Source organism: Toxorhynchites rutilus, chromosome 2 (genome assembly GCF_029784135.1).
Source record: "Toxorhynchites rutilus septentrionalis strain SRP chromosome 2, ASM2978413v1, whole genome shotgun sequence".
NCBI classification, from domain to species: Eukaryota; Metazoa; Arthropoda; class Insecta; order Diptera; family Culicidae; genus Toxorhynchites; species Toxorhynchites rutilus.
Window position 1 is genome coordinate 80,917,019 of NC_073745.1, and position 12,893 is coordinate 80,929,911.

General features: G+C 43.5%; 1 protein-coding gene across 1 annotated transcript; it reads right to left on the bottom strand.

The window, feature by feature from the left end:
• Positions 1-7,343: 7,343 nt before the first annotated feature.
• LOC129765871 (uncharacterized) lies at positions 7,344-12,656 on the bottom strand. Its single transcript, XM_055766308.1, has one exon. It carries the CDS (start codon positions 12,654-12,656, stop codon positions 7,344-7,346), a length of 5,313 nt encoding a protein of 1,770 aa, XP_055622283.1.
• Between the last annotated feature and the right edge of the window lie 237 nt (positions 12,657-12,893).

The following is a 12,893-nucleotide window of genomic DNA, read 5'->3' on the forward strand; positions in this document are numbered from 1 at the left end:
CGAGGTTTTGGCAGGCGTACTCCCACTAAAAGATCGCTTCAAATTATTATCTCTTCGGTTCTTCATCCGGTGTAAGGTCATGAACCCATTGGTGATCGGAAATTTTGAGCAGCTGATCGAGCTAAATTTTCACTCCGGATTCATGAGTTCATATCATGAATTCATCTCCATGCAGGTTGATCCTTCTTCGTATATTCCCAACCGTGTTTGATTTCCAGACTACATCAATTCCTCTGTACATTTTGATCTGTTCATGAAGGAGAAAATCCATGGAATTCCAGATTATCATCGACCGGGGATCGTTCCTACGATCTTCAATGCAAAATATGGGCGTATCAATTGTGATAATATGTACTTTACTGATGGGTCCTCTATGAATGAGTCCACAGGATTTGGAGTGTTCAACGAATTTTTTAGCACCTCCCACAGTCTTCAGAATCCTTGCTCAGTGTATATTGCTGAATTGGCAGCAATACACTGGGCGCTGGACAGCGTCGCCTCACGACCTGTTGAACACTATTACATTGTAACGGATAGTCTTAGCTCTGTTGAAGCTATCCGTTCAGTGAGGTCGGAAAAGCACTCGCCGTACTTCCTTGAGAGAATACGAGAAATTTTGAGTGCTTTATCCAGACGCTGTTATGTCATTACATTTGTCTGTGTCCCTTCTCATTGCTCAATTCCGGGTAATGAGAGGGCTGACTCATTAGCAAAGGTAGGTGCAATTGAAAGCGAAATTTATCAGCGTCAAATCGCCTTCAATGAATTTTATTGTTTAGTCCGTAAAAATACCATCGCTAACTGGCAACGTAAATGGAACGAAGATGAATTTATCCCTAAGGTTAGCCTCAAACCATGATTCAAAAGTCTGGACTTGAGTCGGGACTTTATTCGCACCTTCTCCCGACTCATGTCCAATCACTGTTCGTTAGATGCGCTACTCTTTCGTTTCAATTTTGCCAGCAACAATCTCTGCGTCTGTGGTCAAGGCTATCACGACATCGAGCATGTTGTTTGGTCGTGCGAGGTGTATCTTGTCGCCAGATCGAATTTAGAAAACTCCCTTCGGGCCCGAGGAAGACAGCCCAATGTGCCGGTGAGAGATGTGTTGGCTCGGTTAGACCTTGATTACATGACCCAAATATATGTTTTCCTTAAAGCTATCGATCTTCGACATTGATACAATTCCCTTATATCCCATCCCTTTCCTGAAAGAATATGTCACCCTCTAAACTCGAGTAAACCGCGAGTAATCGGTTTTCCACCTTACTAACCATAGTGTTAGGAAAATTGTATATGTATAGTTTTAAAAAATATATTTAAGAATTCGGCTCCTTTAAACTAATGTAACTGAGCCTGTAAAAATAAACGATTTATAAAAAAAACAGCTTTGGAGCTGCCTATGTTTATTGGGTTTCATCTCAGGGTACGTTTATGTAAAGGTAGTCTGGACTGACTAGTGCATCAGTAACAGTGTGGGTGTGACGTGTTAGCTTTGCAAGTATCATGGAGCGGTATAATAAGTTTGTCTAAATAAGTTTATTTCTATTGTAGTTTAGCTTAATGTATATATTTATTCATTGCAGCATAAAGATATTCTATTTAGATTTTCTTTCTAATCAAAACCTAGAAGAAATTGTGGACGGCAAATCGGATTTTAGCTTCCTGAAGCTCTTGGTTCATATCGTGGTTGATGTCAATCAAGAACTTTTGGCGAGCCATTCGGTTTTGATTTCCCGAGGCATTAGAATCGTTTGCTTTTCTGACACTAGGAACAGCTAAAATAAACTGTTTTGTGTACTATATGTATAATTTGGATTTGTTCAAATTCACCTGTTGGTATCAGTGTTCGACGATGTTGTACTTCCAAACCATCGATATGCATAAAACAATCTGGACTGAAGTGAAGCAAGCTAATTTGAATGTTTTTAGTATTGCTGTTTAGGTCCTGTCCGAAGAATCGAAGCCATTTCTTCCGGATGGTCACATTCCTCGGGAATCGATGAAATGATAATTTGTGGGATATGTTTTCAAAATTTGAGTTGGTCTCAAGCCCGGGTATCAATGGTCGAACGCTCACGCAGCCGGGTGCCACACATCGAGCCATAAAATTGTCTTTGTCTGAAAATGAAAATACCAGTTTCAAAAAGCAGCACAGAAACATCACATCCTGAGTACTAGCTCCGTTATTTTGTCTTTAATGGTTCACTAACTCCTTTATCTCACGTATTATTGACGTATTTTCAGAAAAAAAAGTAGCAGAGCATGTAATATTCGCAACAAAAAAAAAGACGGGTGGGTAATGTCAGGGACATAACCGGAGTGACGTAGGACTATACAAAGGGGACAGCTTTTGTTAAATATATATTTTAAATATATTGTTTTATTTTCTTCTCCTACGTGAATACCTACCTATCTACCTGAAAAATGGATTAGTTTACTGTTTACTCTTTATGAATATGTTGAGGGTTGAAAAGAACCTTTGGTGTTGTGTTTTTGTTATCACTCGATATTCCCATCTTGTTCGGTTAAACCTTCCTGTTTAGCTATTACGTTTGCCACTCGCCACAGCTTTCACAGTTGGAAAATTTCTTCCTATCCAGCTTGTGACATATTGTTCAGTAAATTACATTTAATGCGACGTGCCGGAGAAGCAGTTTGCCACTCACTGAAACTAATTGTTGCCTTGATGAGCGCCGAACCGAAGCTGCTCTGTTCTTGATGCGGGTTTTCTGATTGTCGTGAGCAGCTTTGCAAGCCAACTCGAGCACTCCGACGGCCGAAACTCTATAATCGCTGTTAGGTATACTGGTGCTCCGGCACCAATCCGTTCGGCCTAGTTACCCTTGCGGAGCAATCAGTGAATGCGACCAACAGAGAACTGGAGACCTGCACGGTTCGAGTGAGACTTTGCCTTTTCCTTAACTTGTCCTCCTTTGTTACGTCCACGGTGCCGATGCCGTACAACCACACGGGTTTACGGTTTGAAAGAAAATAAGATATTTTTTTGGGGTTCGCGTGTTTTATACTCTAGCGGTACACACTCACAGGATAGAGACAAATCGGCAGACTCAGCCAGAGGGGCGAGTCCAACGAGACGAACGAATGAGCGTTAAAAGGGAGCGATGGCAAAAAAAATACATTCATTACGATTTGTTCGCTCGTTGGATTCACATGCAGGCTGAAAAGGGTCCTTTTCAGGATCACAAAATTATCTTCAATCTAAAGAGTTTATTGTTTTGTTGTCACTCGATATCCCCATCTTGTTCGGCTAAACCTTTCTGTTTAGCGATTGCATTTGCCACTCGCCTCATCTTTCACAGTTGGAAAATTTCTTCCCATCCAGCTTGTGACATATTTTACAGTAAATTACATTCAATGCAACGTACCGAAGCGCCACTCAGTGTCGCATTGGAGGCGATTTGAACCTGTAATTGAACATTTGCGATGACAGTGGTACAGTGTCGACTTTCAATGTGCGGTCATAATTTGGATCTCTATGTTTACAAAAATGTCCAACTAAATAAGTCGCATTACATGTCCGTCCAATTAGCTAAATGTCGAACTAATTGTAAATTACTGTACTTTCAATCTGGAAACAATTTAAGAGTTGGTGAAAATTGAATAATCTTGAAAGTCCCCAACTATCAATAAGCTCAGAACTACTGCCAAATTCACATACTCATCAGATCCTGGCAAACAAATTATGAAAACATCAATTTGTGTTTTATTATTATTTTGGATAATGTTTTAGAACGCATTGAACTTTATTTCCTAAACTCTTTTTTTGGAAGGTTTAATGGCCCTGAAAAGCGCCTTGTTTTATGGAATGGTTCCAATTTAGAAAACTTAGTACTCGTGGTTTTGAAAAAAAAACCATTTCAAACGCCCTCGATGCCGCTTTGTTCTGGATTTGCCACCAAAGCAGATTGTAAAAAGAACAATCTTTTTTTTTCTGCTACCTGCTGCCGTTTTGCGATTACGTTTGCCACTCGCCACTCGCTGCAACTGCCTGTTGTTGTCTTGATGTGTTCTGTTCTGAATGCGGTTTTTCTTATCGTCGCGAGCAGCTTTACCAGCCAACTCGATCACTTCGGCGACCGAAACTATATAACGGCGGCGACTGGTGCACTGGTACTAACGCGCTCGGCCTAGCTACCCTTGCGGGGAACTCCATATCAACACGGTTCGAGCGGGACTTTGCCTTTCCCTTCACTTTTCCTCCTTTACCATGTCCAGACATGGGTGCTTGGGTTGGTTTGTTGATGTGTTGTGATGCGAACCGATGTGGTGTACGGTTTGAATGAGAATGATCGTTACGGCAGCGGAGCGGGGATTTTTAAGCTGACTGGCTGCCTCGAGAATTACGCATGTGTGAGACTGCGACCAATGTTTCGTTCATTTTTTTCTTTTTCCTTTCCAATCGTGCTTCATTCTATTTCGCTGCTGCTCTGGTTGCCCGTTTTGGTCGGTACGATTTGAGGAGCACAAAATGGACCAATCAAAAATGGGCACATAGTGAATTTTGAGAATGCTTGATATTTCACAATTATTCAATTATTTATCTCAAGAAAAATGAAATGTTATTCGTTATGATAGATGCGTAGATATATTTCCTATCAATTGATGCAAAAACCTTTGCGATCTATTGAGAAATGCTCGAGTTATAAGCGTTCCAAATCTTGCATTTTTTCGTACTTGTTCAGTGCCTAGATTTCCATTTCACCCCCTATATCTTCCGGTTAGACGTAGTCCTACGTCAAAAAACACTTGTTATGAATTGCTTTTTGGTCGCTGCTTTCCGTCAAAGCTGAGGTGTCATAGTTGAGAGTGTATAAGTGTATCGTGTCGTTTTACACTTCGAGTCCAGGTTACCTTTACATAAATTTACCCTGGTTCCATCTAACATTCAATCTTATTCTTGATACCCGTATTGACACGGCTGAACGAAAGAGAGAAAGAACGGTACAAAAGAATTCGTTCACTAAGGTTTCTCGACGGACAAGGTGAGTCATGCATGTGAGGCATGCATCATGCCTGCATCAGGGTTACCATTTCTGCACAATAATCTGTATTTATACTGATTTTTCCGACTTTTTGAAACCAAGAATCTGTGGATACAGATTACAGATTTTTGTTTTGGTTTTCATACAGATTTACAGATTTTTCAAAATAACGATTCAATAATAGTCATCAACATCGTCAAATTCATAATAATTATGACAATCAATGACACTAAGGCTAAAATTATGATTCAAGATTGAACCTATAAATTTGACCCTTTGCGGTCGTACTGAATTTCGACATGTGTGTAGTACTTGTCGCATTTTTTTTACATGATAAAGCAGTGATGTATAACTTTGTGAGATTATGAAAGATGAACAAGATTCCCTCTTTTTTTGTAAACTTCTGATAAGTATTTACTGAACAATGTTTTTATGTTTATGTTCATAAAATATTTGCTATAATTCTTTTCGTGTGATATCCTTCGCATCACAAAACCACAAAAATAATTATTTTGGCGTCGTTCGACTTTTATCTTTTTGTTTTAACATACAGAACAATGCTCTTTACATCTACAGAGGGCCGCAATACATGGAGTTTTCCATTAATCCTTTCCTCAAGTATGATGACAACTTTTGTTTATACTGAGTACCGTTATCTATTATTCATAGTGGCACCGTTTTGTTTTGTGAATAAGTGAATAAGACTATAAAATTCGCTGAGAAAAAGTTCGAACTGAATTATTTTCAGGGGATTCGGGGGAACAACTTGAAATTACATGAGGACATGATTGGTCAGCCCGGGACTACCCCGTTAGCGGAAGACTACAAGTAGCAGAACTGTCCTACCATGCGAGACATGAAGGTTTTAAGTAAGTAAATGATACGTTTGAAAAAAAAAAATGAATGCTGTGTAAAAATGGAAGTAAAATTATTTGCGGATCGGGACGACCGTATGGAGAACAAAGCTTGACTCGATATTTTGTTAGCTAAACGTCATCATGTCATTGATACTGTGCCCAATATACGAGTTATGATTTTGCCGGCGAGTACAGGAGGGTTAAACTGACAGACAAACAAGCAGTACGGCTGTCACACAGATTTATATCAGGGTTTTCAGCTGTATTGATGGTGACAATGATAAATCTTTTAACGTGGTGTATCATGATTTTTGAAGGTATTTTAAGCGCTTCTGTGAAATTGACAGCATTGATTTCTTTTAAAATGAAAATGACAAGCAATTTAATTGTTTTATCTATATATATAAAAATGGATTTCTGTCTGTCTGTCTGTCTGATTCTTATGGACTCGGAAACTACTGAGCCGATCAACATGAAGATTGGTATGTAGGGGTTTTTGGGGCCGGGGAAGGTTTTCGTGATAGTTTGAGACCCTCTCCCCTCTTTAAGGGGGGGGGGCTGTCATACAAATGAAACACAAATTTCTGCATTACTCGATAATTATTCAAGCAAATGGAACGAAATTTGGCATATGGAGGTTTTAGGGTGCTGTTCGGATTTTTGTCTAACACTACGCGGTGAAACTGGGGTTTGAAACGGTTACTGGAACCTTTTATTGCTCGCCTGTTAACTTACAAGACTAACACGGTTGATGCGATCTATTAGGATTTGTATTTTCGACTAACTCGATCTGGTTCTGACTGTGGTATATATATGGGTCTACCAACAATACAGAGAGCGTGTAGATTATACGAAGATAACGAATCAATAGGTCTTTTTGGTTCCTCTGGTGTAACTACTCTGATAACCGAGATAAACTATTTTACGAGAGAATTCTATTCTCGCGATACGATCGCAATAGGGTTCAATATGAATCTAAATCCTTAACATATGCCGGCCACCGTTAAAAACCTTGTTTTTAACCTATCTACCGTATTTCATTATATACAAAAATTTAATTCATTCGTGAAATTTCGACTCCAACCACGTGACTCTTCGGTGATCTCTGTTTACGCCTGAGGCTAATGACCGGCAGATCAGCTATTGACGACCACGACTGATCATCTGTTAGCCTGGAGACAACGTTGACTGCTGTTACATCGATCTTTATCTCGTCGTTGTCGTTCTGTCGCTCATCTGCTTCGCTTGCTCATCCTGTCTGATACGTCATCCGTCGATCGAATCGCCTGCGCTGTGGTTGTGGGTCGTAGCGCTTGTGTTCTCGCGTTTGAGCACGGGTCCGTCAGTCAGTCATGGTGGGAGAAAAAACATTCCTGAGTTTTTTGAAAATTCAATAAAAAACATACTTACAAGGTCCGGAGACCCGTGGGCCTCCGGTCGGTGCGCAGTGCGAACACTGCGATGGAAGAGACGATGAAGTTCAGAGGTCATCGGCAGCTTCACTCGCTGCAGGTGGCATTGATTGGTCGATGGGCAGCACACAAATTTTGGAGATTGTGCGCCTGTACTCTCCGTCCTTGGTCTTGACTACGACGACACGAATGTTGCCGTCGTCACCCCGAAAGATGTGGGTTACTCTACCGTAGCGCCATTTGAGTGGTGGTAATCCGTCATCTTTCACCAGCACTAGAGTACCGATGCTAATGTTGTCCTTCTTGCGGGTCCATTTAGTTTTTGGCTGGAGTCCGGAAAGATATTCCGTCGCCCAGCGTTTCCAAAGTCGACGAAGGAACTCTTGGACCTGCTGCCAGTGGTCTAATCTGTTGAACGGTAGCTGTTCATATGATGGTTCCGCGAGCGTTGCGAGTGGACGATGGATTAAGAAGTGCCCTGGGGTCAGAACGTCGAGGTCCTCAGGGTCTGGCGAAATCTGAGTAAGAGGTCGAGAGTTCATGCAGCTCTCGATTTGAGCTAAGAGTGTAGTAAGCTGTTCGACTGTCAAGATAGAGTTTCCGAGGGTGGCTTTGAGGTGAGTCTTGAAAGACTTGATGGCTGCTTCCCACAGCCCACCGAAGTTCGGGGAACGAGGAGGGATAAACTTAAAATCTATGCCGTCATCGGCACACGAGCGAATGACGTCATTTTGCAGTTGTTGATCCCTGAGTTGGTTGGCCAAGTCTGCCACTTCTCGAGAAGCACCTCGAAAATTTCGTGCGTTATCGCACTCGATGAGTCTTGGTTTACCTCGACGTGCGATGAACCGTCTGAGAGCAGCAAGGAACGATGCCGTTGAAAGATCTCCAACGAGCTCAATATGAGCTGCCTTGATCGAAAGGCAGACAAAAACTGCCACATAACCCTTGATGGGCTGCGATTTCCGATGAGGATAGCGAAAATATATAGGCCCACACAGATCGACACCTGTGCGCAGGAACGGCGACGTAGGAGAAACGCGTTCAGTCGGAAGATCGCCCATGATTTGCTGTTGGAGCCTTGGACGACAGCGAAAGCAGTTGATACAGGAATGTACGATCTTACGCGCAAGATTTCGAGCGCGCAAAGGCCAGAATTTCTCCCTGAGAGATGCGATTAGCAATTGCGGTCCTGCATGCAGCATTTTCAGGTGATAGTATCGAGCAACTAGTTCTGAGAACGGGTGTTTTGATGGTAGAATCATCGGATGTTTGCGATCTGGAGAAATTATTGCGTGCCGCAGCCGGCCACCAACTCGCAGGATGCCTTCTTCGATAAACGGTGTTAACGCTTTCAATTTGGACGACGTTTTGACCTCACCAGTGTTTGCGAACGAAGTGAACTCTTCTCGAAAGGCTTCTTGTTGTGCGATACGAACAAGACATTTGCACGCTTCCTCAAGCTCTGCTGCATTAAGGAGACCTAGTCGACGATGTGTACGGTTAGCAGGTCTCGTATTGAAGGTAAATCTTCGAACCCACGCAATTAAACGTAGGAGGGCTGTGTACGATGAACGTAGAGCAAATATGGGATTTGCTGGAATTAGCTGGACGGCCAGAGTAACAGGCCTTTCTTCGAGGTCTTCTGAAACGAAGTCTTCATCCGATGTACGTACGAAAGCAGGCCAAAAGCGAGAGGGATTGGTTAGCCAGTCGGGTCCGTGCCACCAATTCTGTGTTGATATGAGTTGTTCGGGATCCATTCCTCGAGAAATAATATCTGCCGGATTCTCAGAGCCTGAAACATGAGCCCATAAGCCACCTGCCGTTGCATGTTGTATCTCCGAGACCCGGTTTGCGATGAAGGTTTTCCAGCGGGACGGAGTAGCGGACAACCAATGAAGGACAATTGTAGAGTCCGACCAAAAGAATGCTTTCGTTACGAGAGAGATTGCATTCTGCACCTTCTGGAACAAGTGTGCGAGGAGAAGTGCTGCCGAAAGTTCCAGCCGAGGTAAGCAGATTCGTTTCTGCTTCCGAGAGTCTCCCAGAGGAGCTATTTTCGATTTTGCGGTAAGGAGGTTGATGTAGACTGATCCATCTTCAGCTAGGGCACGAAGGTAGATGCACGCACCGTACGCCTTTTCCGATGCATCGCAAAATCCATGCATTTCAATCGACACCGGTTTGACGACTGGTACAACCCATCGAGGAACAGAAAGATTCCGGAGAGCGTCGAGATTTTTGCGGAATTCGAGCCATCGCTGTTGGAGGTCATTGTCGAGAGGTTCGTCCCATTCCTTCTGGCTTCGCCACAAGTCCTGGAGGTAGATTTTGGCCTGTACGATTACCGGGCCGACAAGGCCAAGGGGATCGAATAATTTGGCAGCATCCGACAGCGCAATCCGTTTTGTGATTATAGCGGTATCGTTCCATTTGGGTACGTCGAATAGGAATTCATCAGTTGTAGTCTGCCATTTCAATCCTAGTGTTTTTATAGGAGCGGAGGAGGAATTCAGGTCGAAAACGGTTCGTTCGTCACGCAATTCAGCTGGGAAGTGTTCGAGAACCTGCGAACAATTCGAAGACCACTTCCGGAGACAAAATCCAGCAGACTGAAGCAAAACCAACAACTGGGAACACAGCTGCTGGCCTTCCAGGATGTCATCAACGCCGGTTAGTAAGTCGTCCATATAAAAATCTCTGGATACGACCTTGGAGGCTTCTGGGTGTGTGACTTCTCCAATTTTGGCGATTTCTTGCAAGCACCTGGTTGCCTGATATGGTGCGCAGGAAGTACCGTAAGTAACGGTCGTCAGTTGGAAGGTTCGCAGAGGTTCTGACGGGGAATCTCGCCAGAGGATCTTGAGAAGCTGACGGTCTAGCGAAGCAAGTAGGATTTGCCGGTACATCTTCTCAATGTCCGACACAATCGCGTATCGGGGAATCCGAAAACGTAGAGTAATAGATACCAGATCGTCTTGAACGACGGGGCCAATCATTAATCCGTCGTTGAGGGATATTCCGCTATCTGTGGCACATGAAGCGTCGAATACTACGCGTAGTTTGGTAGTCAAGCTGTCAGGTCTTACGACGCAGTGATGCGGCAGATAATACGATGGGGCTTCCGGCTCCAGGCCTTCGGATTCAGTTATCTCCTCCATATGTCCTTGCTGATAATACTCCTCGATGAAGTCCGAATAGGCTTTCTTCAATTGTGGATTAGCGTTAAGGCGTCGCTCCAAAGCGAGAAATCGTCGTGTGGCAATTTTCTTAGAATTTCCGAGTTTTGAGAGAACGGTCGACCTTTTCGGGAGATGAGTTATGAAACGTCCCGAATCATTCCGAGTAGTTGTCGCTGCAAAATGCGCTTCGCAAAGCGTTTCTTCTACCGATAAGGTGCTACGAGATTGACACGACTCTATTTCCCAAAAGCGTAACAACTGCTCTTCAAGTGAACTAATACTGCAGACGTGGACGAAACTTATTGTGGGTGAAGACGATGCGCCGACCTTGCCGGAAACAACCCATCCGAGAACTGTTTTCTGCAGTACTGGTAGATCCGGACCAAGACGAATCAAACCTTCTTCGATAAGTTCGTAGTAGACTTCCATCCCCAAAATCATATCAATGGGTCCAGGTTGATGGAAGGTAGGATCTGCGAGAACGAGGTTAACCGGTATGTTCCACGCTTGGGTACACAAAGCCTTCGCTGGAAGTTCGCGAGTAATGCCCGGTAGTACGTGGAATGAGATATCCGTGAGGAAAGTCGAACAATGTGATTTTATGCGAGCGTCAACAGCGTACGACGAAATGACAGTGGCATTCCCCACACCACCGATTTCCTGATGAGTTTTGATACGTCGTAGCTTCAGTTTCTGCGACAGCTGCTCGGTCATTAAGTTCAGCTGCGACGCAGGATCTAATAAAGCACGAGCCCATACAGCATAACCGTGACTATCAGCGATCTTCACCATTGCGGTTTGCAGTAGAACAGTCAGCGGAACGGTACGAATACTGCCGAGAAGAGTAGTTGACACATAGCTAGTCGATGGGTTACAATTTGGCGGAATCACAACGTTTGGCGGTTGCAAAGGTTGGGGCGGGGCGGACTGAGAAGGAGCACTTGTACTATTGCGAGTGGACTGAGATTGGTTGGGTGTTGTTGGTGGTTTCAGATTCGGATTGGAATCCGACAAACGAGGTGTGGCTTTTTGGTGCAACATAGTATGATGTTTCTGTCCACACACTCGACAGCAACTCGACTGGCATTGTCTGACGAGGTGGGAAGGCGAGAAGCAGTTTATGCAGAGCGAATTTTTCTTCACTATTTCGAATCGTTGGGAAACGGGAAGTTTTCGAAAAGCCTCGCAGTGGAAAGGCGAATGCGATGACTGTGTGCAGAACGGACAACATTTCGATGATGAATTAGTGATGACAGCATGACTAAACTTCGGCTTCGGATACCGAACTGGTTCTGATTTGGGTTGGTCTGCAGTACGGGGTTTCGTCGACGACAAAGACTGCAGAATAGAACAGTGTCCGCGTAAAAACTCGATAACATTCTCGTATTTTGGGATTTCGGTAGAGCTGTGATATTGCTCCCACTGTTTGAGCGTTGCGCTATCCAAGCGTGCGCACAGCATATGCGCAAGTAGTACACTCCAACCTTCGGTTTTCACATTCATCTTCTGAATCATGTTCAAATTGCGTTCGAATTCATCGATGATACGCGCTAAGGATTCATAACATTCCTTGCGCATTGGCTCGATAGAAAGTAAATATTCAATGTATGTTCTCACGATAAGTTTTTTGTTGTCAAACCTCTTCTCAAGTAGTCCCCAAGCTACTGAGTAATTCGCTGCGGTAATTTCGATAGATTCGATCACGCGTTTTGCCTCCTTAGAGAGAGAGGAAACAAGATACGAAAATTTATCAATCGGTTTCAGTTGCGGGTTAGAATCGATCAGGCTTACAAAAGCATCACGAAAGGTAAGCCAATTTGCTAGAGTACCATCGAATGTGGGAAGCTTCACTTCTGGTAACCGTATTCGAGCGAATGATGAATCATTTACTGTAACTTTTGGTGCCACGCCATTTTGACCTGAAGAAGACGCAGTAGGTTCTGGTTTAAGTTTAGATGCGATAAACCCATACACCTTCATGTAATCGCGCTCGAATTCACTTCGGATTCTTCTATGCCCTTCCTCGTCACATACAGCTGCGGCAGCATCAGCCCCCGGGTCCTCGAGCAGTTCCATCTGCAATCGATTTGACTGGAAATCGGAAAAGTTTTTCTCCAATCGCTGCATCCATCCCTCGAGTAGTAATTTATCTCTTTGCTCAACATAGTTAGTTATCATGCTCAGAAGATTGTTCATCGTATCAAGGCAAAAACGTTCTTGACGAGACAGAGTACGCAAATTTGGTGTCATCTTGATGGATATGAAAAAGAACGAAAATCCACAAAATCGACCAACGAAACGAATTAACTCGCAAACGAAATTCTCGCCAAAATGTTGCACCACCACTGCTCCGTCTACGATGAACAATTTTATTTCAAAAATGCGCCGAAGCTGAACCCAAACAATCAGGGAAAAATTGTTCAATTCACAGTA